The sequence below is a fragment of the Limulus polyphemus genome, unplaced genomic scaffold (genome assembly GCF_000517525.1).
Source record: "Limulus polyphemus unplaced genomic scaffold, Limulus_polyphemus-2.1.2 Scaffold2268, whole genome shotgun sequence".
Taxonomy (NCBI): domain Eukaryota; kingdom Metazoa; phylum Arthropoda; class Merostomata; order Xiphosura; family Limulidae; genus Limulus; species Limulus polyphemus.
Window position 1 is genome coordinate 97,552 of NW_013667878.1, and position 22,352 is coordinate 119,903.

Consider the following 22,352-nt stretch of genomic DNA (forward strand, 5'->3'; position numbering starts at 1 on the left):
GTATTTCCAGACAAGTTTGTTTACCTTTTTTTGTAAAGAGTCCCTTGTTGTAGGCTTGAAAATTTAACCATTGCATTTTGATTCATCTTGTTTCTGTACTTTAACTATCCAATTCCCTTTTTAAATTACCAATTTTTAATTATCTTATTTTTTAAGTTTTACTATGTCCATTTATGGAAAAGAAGTTTTAAGCAACACACGTGCAAATCCATTCAGATAAATGTTACATGTTTTTTCAACAGCTAATTGCCACATTGGCTTTTTCTTTCCACCCAACCATTATTTACTGAGCCAGGTGGTTTTGTGCAAATAACTGTTTAACAAGTGTTGAGTAAAAAAAAGAAGCTGCCCACAACAACATTGTAGATATTATACATTTATTGGCACATAAATTAACTTTTAATGAAAAAATAATCAGTTTCATAAATAAAGAACAGCAAACTCAAGAAATGATGAATCCTCAACATGGCAGTTTCCAATTAATGCGCATTAGTAAAACACCAGATTTTTTCAATGGCAGAAAGTAAAGGACTTAGATAATATTCTTCAGGGTAAAAAAAGGAAATGCTTCAATGAATTTTAAAGCTACCCCATGAAGTACTCAATACTGCATTCATTACTATTGTCCAGGTTTCAGTAAAATATTCATAGCCATTATTTCTGTAGCAGCTTGTAAAACTATAATCAATACCAATTATAAGGCTGGAACACTGTTATAATATACACATTTTTTACTCTAATAATACAGTTTCCAACTACTATCACATGGAGTATTTTTAATTAGCATAATGGTGCTTAAGTGGTTTCTACATTTCTGTGATGCTTGAATGGCTTTGAAGAGCTTATGTTGGTAGCAAAGAAGAACTTAAAATTTTAGAGGGTGATAATCTCAACTTTCAAGAATCAACTTAAAAATAGTCCTACAACCTTTGCAGGAGTTTGTTTAGTAGCTTTGCATAGATTTTGCCACAGTATACCTAGCAGTTTTTGCCATAGGCTTCAGTGCTTGAATGGCTTTGAAGAGAAGTTTGGTCAGTAGCGATGAGAAATCTGATAAAATCTTTCTGTTTCAAGAATCAACACAAAAATAGTCCTATGCCCTGCACAGAAGTTTTTTAGTAGTTTTGCCCAGGTTTGAATAAAATATTCATAGCCTTTTTTTTCTGTAGGCTTGTGAAACAAGAATAATATGAATAATAACAATGATATAACGAACAAATGGATGAATTTAGAATTTTATCTAACAATAGGAAAATCAACTTTTTTTGCTCATATCAGTACATTAGCAGCCTTGGCAATTGAGATAGAAGGTTTTGAGTGTTGTTACAAGAACATGTCTGCTTTTTAAGATGGTTTTTGCCCATAAGTTCTATTAGAATTTTTGTGAAATTCCTGGGCAATCCCTATTATGAACCATGACAATGGTTCATGATAAGAAAGGTCCAAGTGTATCATATGACTCTCCAGTGGAAAATATTGCTTTCCATTTTTATGATGTATGTGGTACTTAACATACATTATTTCTAGGAAAACGTGCACATGATACCATAGGTGAATGACCCAAAAGAATAAGTAACTAGGATGAAAGGAAATTAGCCACTACCTTGACTACAGTTGTACATTAAACATACATGTACTGGTACGTATGAAATTTTTTTGATGAATGTAAGAGTTGTATAAAGAAGTAGAAAACACCTAGTATGACTATATACTGCATATTTCTTATCCCCTTTGCTTTCAGACCATCCCTTAATTTTAAAATTTAAAATTCCATTGAAATAAACTCATGCATTAGGTAAGAACTGGTGTAACTTACTCTCACCCTATAAAAACACATAAACACCACAACACAAAAGTAAAACACAAAACATAATGAAAGACTATTAAACGTCAAAATTACAATGTGAAAACAATATTAATACAATATCACATTATGGCATATAATTAAAAAAAACAAAATAGAATAAATTCTTAGAAAATTAGGTTATGATACAAAAATAACAAAAAATTAAAGCACAAGAAATCTCTCAACATCACAACAAAAATACAAGAAAGAAAACACTAAATTAAAAGTAAAGCATATGAAAATCAAAAGTACAAAATGAAACCCTTTCGCATTAAATACAAGATAAAACCCCTCAGTATCAATAAAACAAAGATCAAAACACACTAGAATCAAAAGGTAAAAAAATAAATCCTTTACCTAATTACAAGGCAAGCCTATCATGAATCAGATTAAAAATACAAAATAGTACCATTTAAAATCAAAAACACAACATAAAATAAATCAACATTACATCCAAAAAAGAAAAAAGGAATGATTAATTTTGTGTGTGACGGGTAAAGTTAGTGCAGTGACAAATACTTGAACATAAGTGGTTGAATGTGAAGAGAAAGGTTATCATAAGGAAGGGTAAAGTAATTTACATTATCAAACACAACATTTGCTGATTATAGCTAGTACATTAGCAATATCAATATATCAGTACATTTGCAAGTAGGAAATTTGAACAACAATTATATTAGGGCAATGTTCTTTACATAAAAAATATTAAAAAGGTAGAAGATGATGAAAGTGACTACACAATAGTGCAACACTCACCCCAGTTTGATGATCATCGGAACACCTGAATGCAGATGTCGATTTTCAGCTGGTCGCAGTGGTCTGCCTCATCTCTTTATCCCTCACACGTTTGGGTCATCTCAGCTCAGAATTGCTGCTCCTTCTCTTCCTACAGAGATGGTGGGTCTGCCTACTTCACTAGTTGATGCACTATTCTGTTGTGAAGGATCCAGACCTCAGTCCACTTACCAGCATGGGTTTGGTAAAGCCCCTTAAAAATGGGAACCTGCTGATGGGTGTGTCTGAGTTATTGTTGTCAGAGGTATTTTTTGGCACTATTGGACAGTGATTGAGAAGTTGCATATATCGAAGCTCCTATGTTGATCTCACTCATGGTCAATGTTTTATCACATTGCACCTTGTGATGGAGCACTTCATAGTTTTGTAATGGGGTCCTGTGGCTTTCATTGGTTGCCTTCTTAATGGGCAAGGTAAATGCTCTAGCAATGGAATGGGGACTAAAATAAGTTGAGCTGATAGAAAACTCATCTACATTGGCAGGCTAGTGTTGTAGAAATCTCAGCTGATTCAACTTTCATCTACCAAGATGTTAAGGATTGTCCAACAGTCTGGGAGATTTGCAGCAACTTGGGATACTTCAAAGCCAGCCAATTAGCAACCTTGGTCAGATCTTATGCATCTGATGTGTTGAAAAGCAACACCTTTTCATTCATGAGCTCTGTCAACATAATGGGTGGGGTAATAAGAAATGTCTTTGAGATTGCCAAATACTGAATTTAATGGTTCAAAAACACAAGAATGAAGTAGCAGAATAAACCAGTTGAGTGGAAATGGTAGCAAGGAAGGTTAAAGGCTTGATCTTGTATAGAAAAATATAAGATTTACATGTAAAGTCAACCGGATTCTACTTTAATTTCTCCCATAAGAAGGAGCATGTGATACCATAGGTTAATGACCCAGAATAATAAGCAATTAAGATTAAGGGAATCTAGCCACTTACTTTTTCAAAGTTCAATGCTAAACTTATATGCAGTTGTATGCATGAATGATTGAAACATTTTGAATGAACTTAAGAGTTAAAGTGGACAGAAGACATCTAGTATGCTTGTATATCACACTGGTCAGAAGATCCAAGGTTCAAGCCTCAATGTGGTTGCTCAATAGTTCAAAATTAGGGATGGCTATGACTATTTGGCCCATGTGTCACATAAGGAGCTACTCAGGTTGAAAGTATACCAATGGCATGTGGTGGGTTTTAAAGCAGGTCATGCAGTAGTAACTTATTAATGTAATATACCTCCAAAATAGAAAAAATAAAAAATAAATACACACACACATACAGAGAACAGGTTTATTCACCCTATTTGTAAATAAAATCCAGCTGACAAATGACAACAGAATATATTACCAAAAAAAAAATCACAAAATTAAGAGAAGCAAAGCAATGCAGCCTGTACATTGTTGACATTGAACTTCTGTGCATGCACTATTTGTCATGCTATTTCAATGCAGCATGATTTGCATGGTTTTACTAACTGGCAATAGTCACATTACTCCAAAAAAACAGGATGGTGCTGGAAGTGCAAGGTTAAAATGCAGAATTTGCATAACATAACTGAGATAAGATATGCAGGGTTCTCACAGCATGAGATGAGAATGTTGCCACAGCACAAAGAAGCATGCAATAAACAAATAGTAAAATAATAGTAATAAATATAAAAGACATTTCATTGTATAATGTTATCACCACATTTTTAGTTTTCTGATCAGTCATACAGTGCATGACTGTATGCCACTGAAGTATACTAACACCTACCATCGACTCAATGGGTCCATTCCCATTTCCAAACAAAAACGATAAGATCATGTCTAAATTTTTATAGCAGAATTAAAAAGCAACAGCCATTAAAAAAATTGTATAATGATGTAACTAAATAATAGGTAGATTAAACAAGACATATTTGGATTTTTTTCCTCCAGCAAAATCGAGATGGCAAAAAATAAAAAATGACAAGACTGAACTTGGGCTTCTTAATGAGGAACATAAAATATATTTTACCTAAGGAAACAGTGGTGAGGAAAACAAAAATGAAACCAAATAAATCTTTATCCCCACCTCATCCTAAAAATCACATAGCTGTTTTAAAACTCAGAGATTGTAATTTTTCTTTTTCCCACAAACTGTACTTGATCTCTAAAATTTGTCACAGTCAGTTTTCCAAATGGTGCAGAAATATAAAGGCACATCATAAAATATCAAAACCAAACTATATCACAGTAAGAATTTCAAAAATGCTCCAATAATAAAATTTATTTCTTGAAGTAATGGTTGTAATATTCTAGATACATCTTTTTGAATCTCCAAATTATTACAGTGAAACACTTTACAATTTCAATCCAAGTTTACTTGATGCAGTTATCTATATTTTTATAATCTATTTTTTATTACAAATAACCATACTAAACTAATAAGCATACACTGAATTATTCAATATAAAGATTATTAAATTACACTTAATCATCTCAAAAATATCAGTAATGATATTTGACAACTCTAAGGTCAAAAAGGTTCTGGAAACTTCAAGGACAATGCAGATGTGGAAGACTTGTTAGAAATACAAGGCATTCTGTATGAAATATTTAAGACGTTAAGTTACAAGTGACAGCATAAGCAAAAGATTTAATACAAAAGATTATTCTTTATCCAGACAACCTTATATCAATGCCTTACACAAAGATTTTGACATGTAATGTATTGCATCATCTATCATAAACTTGATAAATCAGACTTTATTAGTTTAATTTTGATTTCTTCCAAGAACCCTGTAACCTTAGTGTACTTTTCATGGTTCAATACAACATTTCCACACTACTGAAGTTCAGTTTTTATGACTTATCAAGTGAGGTTTTCTGCATGAAATGTAAAAAAAACAGGGAGTCAGGGGCCGACTTGAACATTTTCTGTACCTTTGAATTAAAATGAATCAGAAAATCATCCTTAAGTTTTATTCTTTGGTTTGTTAGGGCAATATCGTTTCACGTGTACATCTACATAATGTTTCCACTTAATAACCAAAAAACAGTAAGGGCATCTGTAGACTTTGTTGTTATGACACTGTTCATGCTGTCTGAGGTACTTTGTCATAGTAAAAACTTTTCCACATTGTCCACATGGATATTTATTGGTGGAAACATTCATGACTGGTGGTGACCATGGTCCCACTGAAATACGATAAAAGCTGATATTAACTATACACTAGTGTTTACAAAATTACAAAAAACTTTATCAAAATCACTGTTTAGAAAAGCAAACTTGAGAAACTTTAAGATTTCTGGATATTTGATAAGAGTTTACCACAATGTATTTTCAACATAATTAACGTTCCAATTATATGACACACAGTACGTACTTGTAGGTGGCATTAATAGAGTAGATCTAGAATTATTCCATTAGATGGCTCTGACACGTAACTGGGTTATTCTAATCCTATATTTTGCCACATTTGTATTAGAAATATCATATTCATTGAGCTTTACAACAAAAAATGACAAAATACGAGATGCATAGGCTATTACAGCTGAGAAATGAATTAAAGAAACAAGGAGCAAAAGTATGTGGGCATAAAAATGAACTGGTAAATTAGTAGGATTTATTTTTATTCTTCTATATAAAAAAGGACAGTTCATGATAAAGTAGAAAGCTTAGACTTTGTGAACTGTGTGTGATAATGTCTTAAGTAATTTAATTAAGTTATTTTGAAAATGCCAAATTATATACTGTGGGAAAAAACTGAAACAGGAGCAAGCAATATATCAAATTTGACTAGAGACTAGGTCTTGTAGATTGACGTCTAGTAACTTTGGTGAAATAGTGAAGTCAACTTTACACACAGATATGCATAAGCTATCAAAGAGACTAACAAATGCAATAATATCAAGATCTCCACCTCTGCAATATGCTTGAATGTATGAAACTGTAGCAACAGATAAATATGAAAAAAGCTACAAGTGCAAAAATAAAGAAATGTGGAATTTTTGTTTGCATAACGTACTGTAATGGGTTGCCACACCTGACCGAATCATTGATTAAAACACTGTTGGAAATGAACTGTTGCTAGAGTGCAAGGAATGAAAATATCACACCATCCTTTGTAAACTATTTAAAATTAGAGGAGCACATAATGTTACAGCAAGATCAAAACCATTAGTAATACTTCTAACTTCAAGGTTAATTTCTGTGTTCCAAAACAACATGCAGGTATTTTGTATATACCAGACAAGATTTGAAATAATAAATGCCAATAAAAAACCAAACCAACTCTCATAAATATTAGTTCTGCTGTTCTAGATGAGCACTTTTACAAAACATACAAATATAATTTTGATTAAATGTACTCTAATGAAGAAAGACAAGTTATTTATTATAGCATAATACAGTTCAGAATGACACATGAAAATTAAACAGAGTACTTTTGTTTTATAAAGCTGTTTATTAACCATATTTCTATGCACTTTTCAGTACAATACACTGTTTGAAATTAGATAATATTCAGCATATTGTTAACATTTCAGTGGTTAGTTTCAATTCCCAATTATTCATTGGTGCAGTTTTCTTACCCTTGTAGAATTGCTTGAAATTTTCACCCATAGTTTCAGTTGTTTTTTCTTTGTTCTTGGAAAAATATACCCTCTAGTACTCGTACAGCCTGGTGCATAACACTCAGTAGATGGTATTCGGGAATTAAAACTAACACAGCATTGAGGCTATTTAATACTAGTACTAAAACAGCAAACACTTGAACAAAGTATATAACCCAAATGCCTTCCAGTGCTTCCAATTGAATAACTACATTAAAGCTCAATCTCCATGTGATCAGCTGCTATTTTCCATTAATATAGGGCTGTGGACAGTGATATTGGAAGTAAAGATTGTTTGTTTCAGAAATTCATGAGAAGCTAGAGATTTAGGTGAGATTTAACTGTCAATTCTCATAGCACACCCATTGCCACAAAACATGGAACTTGTTTTTGCGGCAACGGGATGCAAACCACGGACTCACAGACTAGACACTGGGATGCAATGGACATGATTCTGTAGATGTTGATCAGTTAATCTAGTGTAAATTCAGTATTGTACAGAACTTTTAATGTGGTGTATTTACAAAGTTCCGATTTTTTGTGATGTACTGCTATAGTTTACTATAAAATATTAACAGAAAAAATTATTATCCTATAAGTAAACTAAAACATTTTTCTTTACTTCCTTTTAAAGAAAAAACTTTTGTTATTTTTTAACAACAAGAACTAATCGAAAGTAAAGTCTTTATTGAGTTATAATATACTAGAAACCTTATGTTTTGGCTACATATATACAAATATTTGGAAGAATACTAAACAAGTTACCTGTGAGCTACAAATTAACAAGAATACTAACAACACATTACAATTTGTTACTTTAAAATTGAAGATCATGGTTGGGCAATAGCAGCTTATGTAAACTAAATTTGAAAGTTTTATGGATATTCAAATGTGTATTTATTGATAAAATAAAATAATGACACTTCTGAAGCCACAGATCCCATTAAGACCTTTCTTTGTTCAATACATCCTTCTTAATTGTTATTATTTTGAACTTGCACATGATTTCATGTTACTAGCTTTATATGAAGTATCCAACCCTGTCATTGATAAAAAAAAATCAGAATTATAATAGTTAACAGGTGGTTCATGGGCACCAGTAGGTTTGAAAATTGTAACTCTTTTACAGCTTTCAAAAATAACATTAACACTAACCCCAAGAAAGCATAAACCATTCACTTTATTTACCACTATGAAGAGGAATACACTGAAACCATGGAGACCTAAAGAAAAGGTGAGATAACAATGTATATTAATAATATAATGTTTAAAAAATCTGGATAAAATGACCAAAAATGCTTTAATAACTTTCAACTGGATCTGCATATATTGTACATATATTGGTCAAAAGAATCATAAGGTCTTGTAGAGAAATAAATTCCAAACCTTGAAAGTCCCAAGAACAGTATTTGGCTGTTATGCTGTGTGGCAGTTGATACTATCAATTTTTCTTCCAATAACATTATTCTAGCAAGAACATTATTATGATGTCATTCACTGAATGGTTAAACAAAATGTAAAAAAAATACAGTGACCAAATGGTATATATATGAAGCATACATATTCCATATATATACTAAAATGAGAACAGCAATTATAAAATTAAATGTTTTAGTAAAAACAAAATTTGCAGTTCATTATAATATGTTATCTAATTTTAAATGTTACTAAATATGATATAGCAAGATAAGAAAAAATATTCAATCTTTTTACTTAAAAATTATTAAACCTGTTTTATTCTTCTACCTTATATTTTATCATGGAAGGAACAACAATTACTCCCTATAACCATTCATGGTACTGCTGATTAAAAGAAACTAAAAGTTATCAGCTCTTTTCTTGCACTCGGAATGGACAAAATCGTCGTTGATGGCGAAAAAGGTTAGATCTAAATTTAAAAGTAGCTTGACAGTTTATACACTGGAATTTCTGTCCATGAATCTGCATATGTTGCCTGAGATTTTGTTTAGCTTTAAAGAATTTCCCACATATCTGACACACAGCTGCAGATGTACTGTTGGGTCTGCATGTCCAAGATTCGTGGTTGATTTGACGAATGTCTGAGCTGATGGTTCGGAAAATTTCATTTTCTGAAAATACAAGATTACAACTTAGTTGAGTCACAATCAATTTTTGTATGAGCTAGTATTACAGTTCAATTTGCACAAATAACTTTCAAAAGTAATTAGTTACTAAAAGAACTGTTTCTAACGTGAATTATTAACATGTTATATCAATAACTTCGACATACAGAAACACCAGCTATTATATTTCGTGAACACTTACATATTACCAGTCATTCAGATACCTTATACAGTAGTTCTTACTAAGGTAAAAAGTTGGTTTAACTCTGGGCTGGAGTACTAGGCCTCAAGACAACAATTTCAAATCAATACAGCAACTTGAATATACAAACTTTTTTAAATATGACTTTTTGATGACAAATATCAGGAAAATGATCTTCCTGACAATATCTTGTTAGTTTGGTAGATTGATTTTTTTTTTCAGCGTGATTGCACATTGATCATTATATACATATAAAATTTTTTTTTTTCATCTATGTGACAAATTAAACTTTGTTTTGAAACTACTTTTGAATACATCTTTTTGCATTAAATGCTTTCATCCATATTGAAAATATGCATATAGTTTAACCATACTCTATTTCACTAATAAAACAACATCAAATGATCCTCAAACTAAGACACATTAGAAACTTTTTCAAATGCTGTTCTACAGTAATGGTAAATTCATTAACTGGTTGGACTCAGAATATAGGTAATTGGGTAAATTTTCAATACAGCATTTGTACCCCAAAACAGTATGCTAGCATTTATTTTTCAAGTTTTGTTATGCTAGTTGAAATGTACTAAGTATATTTGTTATTGGACCAAATTATATTTATGCTTAAATCCAGAAACATTTATAAATATCAACATTTTGGTGTTTGAATTTCATCGGTCATCAGGACATTTCTATTATTGTCTCAACTCTTAAATCCCACTTTAATATCTATTTCAATGATTGAGTTGAACTTTATGATCTAATATGATAGAAGTTAAAAACATCCTAATGAAGGTAAAACACTGAAATGTTGATGTTAATAAATATAGAGTTTCTGAATTAGTCATAATTAACATTTGATCTACAAAACAAAAGTACAATAGCAAAAGGAGGCAATATTAACAGATTAACCTCATACAGGTTATAACCATTTCTAATCTAATGCTTATTATTTCCACGACAGGTTTAGTTGAACCATTTATGATATCTTGAATATGTTATAGATTTCTGTTTCATTACCCAAGTAATCGCAAAATATTTACATGAGTAATGTTTTGCCTTTCTGTTACCTTGATCTTGCAGTAATATGACTTGTAAATTATGGTTTTATGTTCTATTATCCATAAAAACAATGCAGATGAGTGTAACATGCTACTGTTTTCTGTTCAATTATCCTTAATAACAAACATGTTACCATTTTCTGTTGCATTAAAATGTGTAGTTATGAGATGTTACATCTTCTTGTTGCATTATTCTCAATAACAAGGTGTGTACAAGAGTAATATGTTATGGTTTTCTGCTGCACTAAAAATGTGTGAAAGTGTAACACATTGTACGTTTCTGTTGCATTATTTATGAGATAACAAAACATGTAAAAGAGGAACATGTTACATGATTGTAAGATGTGTGTGAATGTTTCTTCATTCATTAATGTATTAGATTTGCAAAATTTGGCCAAATACTGGATCTGGTTCACTAAGTTTTGGCCAGGGCCAAGTGTGAACTGGGAACGGGTTCTTCCCCCCCAAAAAAAACACAACATACACAAAAATTAGAAACAAAAACAAAATTGACATTTATTACACTTAACCAAATAATCACCGAAGAACATTCATGTTTTACTTTCAACTTTCAATGCCTAGCCCCAACTTCTCAAACCCTATTATTCTCAAAACCCCACCATCTCCAGAAATCCACTTCTAAAGCCAAACCATGCCTGTTATTATCCCCCATTGTTCTCTGAATCCCCAACTTTCAGCAGGTGGTCAGTTTTTGTTGCTCAGAACATGTTTTTTTTTAAGTAAACCAATTATTGACTTTAACTTTCAGTACCACATTAGTTGCCACAAAGATTAGGGCTTAGATTCCTAACTTCAACACTTGGCTGGAGCCGAGTATTACCGGGTAGTCCAATCCCTGGCCGGGTACCCATGAATCCCTAGTTAAAAGGCAAACTTATATGCCATTTCACTTTTCTTTCATTAAAAAGTGCTTCTTTTTGAAAAATAAATTGTTTATCTATTTGTTGATTTGTGTACATGTAAAATTAATGTTAAAAACATATATATTTATGATCCTGTAACATCTAAAGTAAGTTTCAATTTTTTTTTCACATTGTAAAGCTACAAAAATATTTATGAGCAAAAAAAACAACTAAAAAACTGTTTGTAAACAAATTTGATTTGCCATCTAATTTCATGAAAACTATCACAGCATAATTTACAATCTTAGTAAATTCTCAATTTACTTTCAAAATGCCCTGTATTTACACAATCGTTTCATGTGATACTGTAGGTTTCTTCTGTATAAGAAGGTACTGTGACAGAATGAGCACTCATGTACAGTATGTTCATGAAATTCTCTGTGTTGCCTCAAAAGGTCCTTTGTCTTGAAAACTTTGTTGCACGTGTCACATACGAAAATGTTTCCGATCTTTGTTCCTGATGTCTTCAAATAATCAACAGGAACCCACTGTTCTCCTGGGCCTATGGAATGAATAGTGGTAAGAATGAGATAAATATAAAGAAGAATAAGAATCTATATATTTAAAATAAATTTCCAAATACTAAAAATTATAAGCACTTTTATTTACTCTATACTTTATTTGTGTGTACATGCATCAATCTAAAGGTAATCTAACCTACCTTAGATGGCCTACTATATTTTTGAATAAGTGAGGATTTTAAATTATTAGAAGAGGTATGATTTTTCGAGCAATGATCATGACATGGCATTTTAATGTAACAAATATGGAATGAAACAGTACAAAATCCTCTTAAATCTGACAGATATCTTATTCATAGCAATAAGATCATTATCCAGAATCCAGTGACACACAAGGAAATTAAACTCTTAAATTAATTCACTTTTTTATTTACACTCAGTTGAGAAAATATTTACATAAATAAAGATGTATTTAGAAAGAAACTTAATAAACAGGGCAAATGATAAAAAAAAGGTTTGCAATATAATACATATAAGGTGATTCACATATTACTTATACATTTATTTTTACTTTCACTCAGATGATTTGGAAGTTGTTATTAATAATAACATGTCTGATGGATAATTACAGCTCAGCCCTGTGCCAACAGTTTGCTCCAAGAAAGAAAAATGGGAGGAGTTAGCATTGGCTGTCATCATCTCCATTTCCTTTATATCATGTTGATGTCCTTTATGGAAAAAATATCAGTTAATGATATCTAACTGGTAGAGATACTTGTGTTGAGTACTGAGCTTACTTAGACTTTCCAAAATGAATGGGTAGACTACAACTGTTTGGCACAAAAGTTCCCTTTATTTTCACAATATAAACCATTGAACTAATACAGAAAAGAAAAGAAAAACAAAATAACACAATGTTCTAGTGATCAATACCAGTGTAAATATCCATTTTTTCAGGTCAATTTAAACTGTAAGTAAACGAAAGTATAGTGCAGGATATAAATTACAATACATTTTTCACATCTATTCAAAGTATAGCAACCAAGAAGCACTTCAACTTCTAAAGTATTTTCTTACACATTTTAAACAAAATTATGTTTACAGGATATGTATAAATAAACATGAAAATTACTATAAATAAAAACTGACAGACTTTTTTCATGATATACAAATACTTTTTAATTTGTTGCAAATGAATGTTAAATTTGAGTTGTTAGTTGATTTTACTTATATACAAGATGAGGTACTTGTCCTTTGTTCAGGTTATGAACTTAAAAAAAATGTGTGGGTGGATGCTATGATAAATAACACAAAAATCATAACTTTCACATAATTTATTCATAACATAACATATTGTTACAGTATTCATTATTAACTCACCAGAAGTTTTGTGTAAGGTTTAAGAACTCATTAAGTATATACTTAAAACATGGTATACACTGTGCAATGCTATGGTCAAGGTGACTTTTTAAAAAGAGTAAGTGGCAAAAGTAGTGGCAGTAGAGGCACTTTCTGTTCCCCACTTTCAACACCCACCTCTTAATGTCCTTCCAGTGTTTCATGTGATTAATTAATATAATGGTCAATGGTTGCTGAAGTATCTTATGGGCTGAAGTTGAATGGTCACAAGTCAAAGTAGGAAGCTGGTATAATTAAAAAAACAGCTCTTCATATCAGCCTTATTGTGGCTGTTGGAGTAGAAACTTCAGCTTAGCTTATGTATTATTGCAATAGTGGCAGCCATTTTGTTTCATTTCTTTATATAGAGTGCTAGCATACTTTCCGAGATACATAAGACATTTGTGTGCCCTCCTCCCCACACTGTGTATGTTGTGTTATAGAAAATTTAATAGTTTGTTTTTTGGTGTAAGGACGTGGAGCCACCTATGAATGTACATAACGTTAATTTACATCAAAGGTAATAAATGCTAAACAACAGCAATAATAAGGGTGGTGGTGGTAGAGGCGGTTGTGAACCTCTCACTAACATGATCATTGTTTCAAATTATCATCCCACAAAGGCTGGTTGAGATTGGCCCATCAACCTAGTAGCAGTTAGATAATGGACAAACAGACACAGATTTTTGTGCTTCAAATATATATATATATATATAAAACTTAATGACATGCAATGAGAATATGCATTGTTGATTGGAATTTCACAATTTCAACCACTAAAATGACTTAAGCCTATCAAATAATCTTACATTAATAAATGAAATATAAAACATTAAAAATAACACATACAAGAAAATACACAATGCCAAAATGTAGATGGTTGTACATGTAATTTTTCATATATCCCATAAATTTTGGAAATAAAATATACAAGACGTAAAAATGTAAATCATACTTTAAGATGAACAACAGTTAGGTAAGTTAATAATGAATTTTAGTGTATTTATAAATATTAGTGCAATGTGATGTAACAGTAGATGTTATATTTCATAAGTTTAGTGTGTACTTTAAAACATAAAAGTCTAACAAAGAATATATTTAAGCATTCATTAATATCTCTTCAAAAAATAGTAAATGAGTGGCAATGAACACAATGAGACATTTTGTGTGTATAAGAGAGAGAGGTTCCATAATCTTGGAGTAATCTTGATATAAAAAGATTTAAATACAGCCATCCCTAATTTTGGGAGTAGAGAGGCAAAAGCATCTGCGAAAAAAGAAAGATCCTTTTCAGCTTTACATCAAATAAAAGGACTGATTGCCACTCTTATAATGTCGCCACAGCTGAAAATGTGGAGTGATGTTTATCAGCATTGCAGCATGAATTGTGGACCTATTGATTCTGAGTTCAGCATGCTAACAATTAAGCCACATTCAGCCCTAAAGATTTGGTAATAATTTAACCAAATTAAGTATATGCTAATGCCCTTAACAGAGCTTACTACTGAACAAAAAGGTATGATATAAACCTGTAAAAATTAAAGATTCTGCAAATACAATAAAAAGTACAATAAATTCCAGTTCTAAAAAACAATTAAAACTCAAAACTTGGGTAAGTATTTTGACCAAAAAGAAATACAAACTAATACATCCAGAATTCAAAATGAAAGATGTCTAGTGAGATACAGTTTCCAATAAAAAAATATATAATTACAACTGACCAGTTTTATTCTAGATAATCTTATACGTCTTCTGCATAAGTTTTTTTATGTACTTAACTGTACATTAAAAGAAGATTTTGATTTTGAAAATTAGTAGAACATTCAATACTATCAGGATGTAGTTATAGCTGGTTTTAATGTTGAGATGTTATATAATTTAAAGTGCTTACTTGTGACACTTACTTAACAATAATACCACCATTTTCAAGTCAGACATGTTCCAAAGAAACTCATCATTACTATGTACTTTAACTTGGTGACAAATCTCTAAGCCTAAAATGAAAAACAAAGTGACTTGCCCTATTTGTGGTGTTTGTACAATACCAAGTATTTCTTTCTAATTTAGCTCAGAGAGAGATAATTTTTCATGCTCTCAAAATTAAAAAAAAACAACTCTCATTTACGTGCACATGTTCCCATACAGCATGTAGATAACCAATTCTAACCCGAGTTGGCCTTATTTTTGTGTCAGTCACACACTGTTCAGGGTCATTTCCATTGGTTTTTCTAGGTTTTCTATGCTAAAAAATTTATCTAATCTCTTGTACTAATTGGTTATCCAGTCTTATTAGTCTTTTTCCTAATGGGTGACAATGCATTCTGCGAGAGTTTGCCATGCTAGAGTGTTAAATATCATTATCATAACAGGGTGGTTTAAGATCAGAAGGCAACTGTTCAGCATCTTTTACATATATAGCTAATGAGTAAGTGCAGAAGTTTTGACATTTTGTCTATGCAAGTAAAATGTTGCAAAACTTTTTTGTCCATTTTCTTTCCTTAATTTGGGCAAGAAAAAGTTAGACACTAACACACACATTTCAAATATTTTGGCTTAGTAAACTACTTTTGGAATACCACATATGTATTCACAGCTTCAATTAAGTTTAATTTTTAATGCAACATTTTTGGTTAAACATTATTTAACTTGAAAGATATTAAATATGAAGTGGCTGTTAAAAACTGGTATGTCCATGCTACAGTGTAGAGTATAAAATTTACTGTTAAGCCTCTTCACATGCACACAAAATAACAATCCTACCAAAACACATCTGATACGATATCCAATCTTTTTTAAATTTTATATTTATAAGTAACCTACTGGGTTGAAAAAATTTTACTGAGGTTTATCCTGATATCAGAACATTTACTGTTAATTCCATAACAATATTTTCTGTGTTTTTTTTTTTTTTACACTCTATTGACTTTCTCCATTAAACCATATTTGATCTAAATTTCATTATTTAATTCACAGTGTCAGGTTCACTCAAATAAATGATCATTTTAACTCCATGTTACCCAATATTCTAATCCTGGAACCATTGATTTTCTTTTTGTTACAATATAATGTATATAATGAAACACCAGCTAGACAAACAATGTTATTTTCTTTGTCTCCTGTGTTTCTGCTTCAGTAGAAGTGAACCATTAATGTTATTTATGTGTTCTCAGCCTGTGTAAAGATGCTATAACTACTTGATTTCTATTATGTAAAGAATTATTTAATTACCAACCTGACCAGTAAATAAATATGAAATTAATGTTACCTAAATCTATTTTTTGTACAAAACATTCAACCTACAACACACTCAAACCACCCTTCTCTCTTTACACATAAACACACTTATATATTTAGTATAAGAAAATAACTTTCACTGTTTTTCCATATATTATTTTACCATAACCTTTGTTAAAAACTTAATTTTCAAGCATGTCAAATATAAAAATTATAACAGACTTTATACTGCTATATTTTAACAGCTAACTACAAGAAAAAATTAGCTATCATCATCAATAACATTTTTAAGCCAAGTTTTTCAATTTTCTAAGCAACATTTTATAATTTTTTCTCTTTGTTAGAAACTCACTTACTACAGTCATTTTCAAAAAGCACAGACTGTAAGTACACATAACATATAATTTCATTACACTATAAAAACACAAGCAAAATAGATCCTTCCCCACCTTCAACCTTCAAACACTCTGTATTTACAAACATGTTTCTTGTGGTACCACAGGTTTCTTTTGTATGAAAAGTTGCGGTGACAGTGAGGGCATTCATGGTTAATTCGGTCATGGAACTCTTTGTGCTGCCTCAAGTTTTCTCTTGCTTTAAATAATTTATTGCATTTATCACATGAATACACTTCTCTTTGCCTTCTCCCTATCAACTCTGGACAGTCCGAGGAGATCCAAAGACCTGAAAGATTAACAACACTTTAACTGACATGACTGCTTACATGATACATGTTTTATGCCATTTCAAGTATTTGCTTATGTGGTTAATTTTTAAGTTGTGATATCAATGAATACAATTTGAAATAATGCCATAGTAATTTATCATGAGGCAAAAAAAAAAGAGTATTTATTTTCTCACACCATTAATTTAACAAATGAAAAACTTGAAATGGTTGTTACAAAACAGTTTTAAGAAAATTAGTTATTGTTATTAGTAAAAAATTAGATTTTTGATGATCTCCAAATCAGCATCAGAAGTAAAAAAAAAAAAAAAAAACTTAGGCCCTGGAAACAATGTATTAAGTTTGACACTACTTCAAAATATAGAAAAACATCTGTTTATCTTTATATAATAAATAAAAAAAACATAAACTGTAGAAAAGTTACTATAATGAAACCAAGGTTAAGGACATCCTTTGATAAGTTAGAGCTCAGATAATACATTTAAATTATCAATGATTTATAAATAATGAACATAACTTACTTCTTTTTTACAATCTAAACACAAACTAAAAATGTCAGTATGTTAAATCTTATTATTTAAAAAAAAGAGACATTGTGTTACAGCTAAAGCATTACTTGGTAAAGTTGTTCATAATCTTAAAATACTACATTAAACAATTCATATTTGAAAACTTCAACTATAGCACTGATCTCTGTGTTGAAAAATTAAAAAATGTTCCATAAAAGTCACCAAATGTGATTCATATATCATGTCACCAATTAATACTGTGTGAAAATAAACATCAAACTGTTTAAAAAACAGACCTGTACACAAACATGACACAAAATGAAGCATGTAAAATTACAGGAAACACTCATATATGTATAAAAACCATATTTACACAAAAAAACAGATATGTATGCAAAGATGACCCAAATTGAAGCATGCAAAAATACAGGAACACTCATATATGTACAAAAACATATCTAAATAATAAATTGAAGTTGTCAGGTCTAAATGTTTAGGTTAGATGCTCTAGGTAATCTCTCATGTTATCAAAGCTCACATTTATTATATATGCAGGAAATCCTTTTTCTTAAATAAATTTATGTTTTATTTTTTATTTGTTCAATAAACTTTTTTATTTAAGCTTCTCATCATACTTTTAATAAAAAACAAAAACACAAATCTATTTTTATACACACTAATAAAATACTAATGATTTAGTTATGTCCTGATTAAAAGAAATAACTTTATTACCACAAGAAAATAACCATAAATTTACAGATGATCTATTACAAAGTTTGTCACTAAAAGAACAAAAAAAACAGACCTGTAAAGATTTTCTGTAATTCAGTTAAAAACTTCTTAATTACTGTAAAACATTTCAAAGACTAAACTCATCTTTCCATCTTATGCGAATTTTAGAATTGTAAAATACAGACATATGCTAGAAGAATGTTTAAATAGTTATGGTTGTAGGAAACCATGTCCAATTCTAGAAATTCCATACTACTCAGTTTACAGAGGTTCCCATGTTTTTAGTTTGAGAATACCTAAAATCTCAGACACAATGGTTGATTTTATACACATTTTAAATAACAGCCATTCTGAAATAGCATTTTTTTATTACACTTTGTTCATTACAATAAATAAAATTCATCCTGAAAGTACTGCTTTGTCCAGTGTCAGGAAATTTTTTAAGATAATATTTCTTCTTGAATTGAGACTGGCTAGTGGACACCAGTTTGTTGAAAATCTGGTAAAAGTAAACTCGTTGGAACTGAGTATATAAAAATTAATAAAGTTTAGAGCCTAACAATAAAAAATAGACAGATGGTTTCTATAAAACACCAAGATTCTATAATTTGCTTAAACACACTTTTTTCTCTTTCAACATTATATATTTCTACTGAAAAAAAAAATGCTCTAGACTTAAGCAACAAGAGACTTATATCTAGCTCTCTTCTGGATTCCATTTTACTTGGCACACTTTTGAATAAAAAAATGTATTTCTATACCACAGACACTTTATACTATTAAATGATAACAAACTTAGCTTTAGGTAAGTCTACTTTAAACTTTGTAATATGGATAGTGATATATATAAAAGTACTAATCAAATAGAACTATTACAAGATTACTGGTCAATAGATGTTATATTCAACCTTTCCACTATCAACTTCTACAGCTGCTTAAGCTTAACACTTTTTTTTTTTTACAATCACATACAAAGTTGTTTTGACAATCCCTGATATTTCACAGGTGTTCATGCAACAAGACTCTGGTAGGTTTTAAATGAAAATAAACCTGAGCTTGTATAGAAAATGGCAAGATGTAATTATGATGCACAAATAAGTATGTGGCTTTCTAGTAAACATTTCAAAGACATCAGATAATACTTTAATGTACTGCATATTTCTTTGAGAACAGTATCTTGCTATTTATTGCCATAAATATAATTTTATAGCTGATCTTCAAAAATAAAGAGAATTCTTTAAGTTGGCAAACACAGCACTGAATTACATCAGAAAATTAAAAAACAACTAATAATTTTAGTGATAAAGAATAATCAGTGTAACCTTTGTTTATTTGCACAAATGTGAACAATATTAAGGCACTAGACTCGTACAAGAGGCATTACCACATATTTTAATTGTTTGAGAAATATGCTGGATGATTTCATTAAGTTTTTGTGTGTGTGATTGGTGGAAGTTCTTTATGTATTGCCATCACTGTAGCCTTTTCTAATGTAAAATAAAACATCATACAATAAAAAATGAAATTAAAGCAATAGGTTCAATATTGCAGAGAACTTAAGTTAATACTTGAATAACTCAGAGCTACAAATAATTAGTGTAGGAATGGGGCACAATAAAATACCTATCTAATGCTAATATATCCTAATCAATAACAGAACTGTTAGTTTCAGCAAAGGCATCACTAGGCACTGGCACACAGGGCCCATGCCCCAATTCTATTTGACAGTACCCCAAATCCTCAGTTGGTGTCTTGAAGACTCGGAATAGAAAAACATTATCAATATCATATTGAAATGCCAAAAATTCCCACATATGGGCCTGAGCGCTGAATCTTTTAATCACCTAGACATGCTACTGAGTTTCAGGATGGTTACAGTAGGTTATGTAAACTTCATTTAGTTTATTTTCAGATATTTACTTAAAGCTACACAAACTGTCCCTTTTTTGAACTAATTGCCTAGAAAGAAGGCAATTAGTCAACAGCACCCACTGCCAACTCTCATCTGATCAAATAGCAGGATTTGACCATTATTTCTGTAATGCACCCAGGGCCCAAAAGTGCAGAACATGATTTGTTTTGGCAGTAGTTGTACAGAAATGATGAACCACTGGGCCACCAAATCCCTAACTTCAGTTATTAGTTCTACTGAAATTAAAAAATCATACACCACACAAAAAAACAAAGCAAGTTTGTTACATTTTGCATGGTGCTTCATCATTTTTAATTTACAAGTTTCAAAACTTCCTTGGTTGTTCTTCAGAATAAATTATATTTACTAGATACACCTAAAAAACAAATAACATTTGACATAAAATATATGTTAAAATATACATACAGTTTAAACTGCATCTGCATTATCAACAAATTTTTGTTTTATGCAATAGTAATTGTCAAAAGTAACCATAGAATTTACAAAGCTGGTAAAATAACTATTATGGAGGTCTATAAAGGTCTTATTTATTATATATATAAATATATAATCATATGAAATATTGCAAATACTTATGGAAACATACAGGTGATACATATACAGGTTTGTTTGTTTGTTTGTTTTGGATTTTGCGCAAAGCTACATGAGGGCTATCTGCACTAGACGTCCCTAATTTATCAGTGTAAGACTAGAAGGAAGGCAGCTAGTCATCACCACCAACTCTTGGGCTACTCTTTTACCAATGAATAGTGGGATTGACCGGCATATATAATGCCCCCACAGCTGAAAAGGCGAGCATGTTTGGCGTGATGGGGATTCAAACCCGTGACCTGCAGATTGCGAGTTGAGCGCCCTAACCACCTGGCCATGCCGGGCCTACACATATAGGACTCACAAACAATGAGTAATTACAAATAAATGGTTAATTTATCATTAGTACAATATGTTATTAAAGAAATAACAAAAGTGAGTTAGTTAAACAACGCACTAGTATTTTGTATTTATTTTAAATAAAAGTACCACATCTTGTTCTTCATGCTACCATAAGTTTAGCAATATTTGATGTGAAATATTATTCCAAATTTCCTGCTTTACTCTCTATAATTCAACAAAATTGTTTGGTTGCTATCTGAACTTCTCAGTTTCCATATAGATCCATACAGCCTTAACATTGGAGTGTTCCTCAGCCTCTTCTTTCCAAACACCATATCTGCTGCATGCTTGAGATCATTGTCTTGCTTTAAAATGAATCTATCCTGGAGATCTTGTTCCTGAAAAAATGAAATGATAAGAATCTTCTTTTAGCTGTCAGTAGTCAGGGTACTATCGTTTTAGTGTAGATTGCCAAGACCATTGGCTGAGGTGCAATCCACACTTGTATTGGTACCCTCCCTTCATTATATTTGTGTTTGATGACTGTCATATCATTACTTGTTGCCAAATGATTTAAATTTTGGTTCATCTGTAAAGAGGACCATCCTCCAACTTTGGCCATCCCATTGTTTGAAGTCTGATACTCATTCAAGCCTTATTTGGTTATTTATCCTAAGCACAGTGGTTTTTGAACAGTCATGTATCCAGTGAGGTCAAATTGTGCAAATGAGTATCCTACTGTTGTGGAGGTACCACATTTACACCTGTACTTATAATTAAGCCATTGGCAAAGTCTCTTCTGTATTATCATGTTATTTAACATCACTTTTGAAGAGTTTTACCTTTCTACTTCAATCACTACATCTAGGAACAAGTGCACTATTTTTATATACCCTCTTCAATTTCCATACAGCTCCTACTAAACCATGAAATTGTCTCAATCTATTACATGGAATAGTCTTCAACAGACAAAATTTTGACTTCTGCTGGGAATAGAATGACTGCCTTTGTTCTCCTGAAGAAGAATAGTCAATTATT

The 22,352-nt window shown here is 30.9% G+C and overlaps 1 protein-coding gene and 1 long non-coding RNA gene across 4 annotated transcripts; both read right to left on the bottom strand.

Moving 5' to 3' along the window:
- Positions 1-4,856: 4,856 nt before the first annotated feature.
- On the bottom strand, positions 4,857-8,799 carry LOC111087537. The gene is made up of 2 exons (XR_002612214.1): positions 8,378-8,799; positions 4,857-5,806 (listed from the first exon to the last, which is right to left on the bottom strand). It is a non-coding gene; the product is annotated as an uncharacterized LOC111087537 (long non-coding RNA).
- Positions 8,800-8,884: 85 nt separating this feature from the next.
- Positions 8,885-17,291, bottom strand: LOC111087535 (zinc finger protein 628-like). Of its 3 annotated transcripts, XM_022394477.1 has the most exons (3): positions 17,032-17,291; positions 12,580-12,678; positions 11,677-11,991 (listed from the first exon to the last, which is right to left on the bottom strand). In XM_022394477.1, the coding sequence occupies exons 1-3, from the start codon at positions 17,141-17,143 to the stop codon at positions 11,756-11,758; spliced, it is 447 nt and encodes a 148-aa protein (XP_022250185.1). In that variant the 5' UTR covers positions 17,144-17,291; the 3' UTR covers positions 11,677-11,755. The 3 variants fall into 3 exon arrangements, 2 of the variants coding, with proteins under 2 accessions (XP_022250186.1, XP_022250185.1); XR_002612212.1 differs by lacking the exons at positions 12,580-12,678; positions 17,032-17,291 and adding an exon at positions 8,885-9,312 and having other exon boundaries at positions 11,754-12,008; XM_022394478.1 differs by lacking the exons at positions 11,677-11,991; positions 12,580-12,678 and adding an exon at positions 8,885-9,312 and having other exon boundaries at positions 17,032-17,279.
- Between the last annotated feature and the right edge of the window lie 5,061 nt (positions 17,292-22,352).

Excerpts from the sequence above, each read along its gene's own strand:
- LOC111087535 (XM_022394477.1), bottom strand. The coding sequence starts at position 17,143 with ATGACCGAATTAACCATGAATGCCCTCACTGTCACCGCAACTTTTCAT. Across the intron at positions 12,679-17,031 it reads AGAGTGTTTGAAGGTTGAAG|GACATCAACATGATATAAAG; the intron begins GTGGGGAAGGAT and ends TTTTCCATAAAG. Across the intron at positions 11,992-12,579 it reads TGTTGGCACAGGGCTGAGCT|GCCCAGGAGAACAGTGGGTT; the intron begins GTAATTATCCAT and ends TTCATTCCATAG.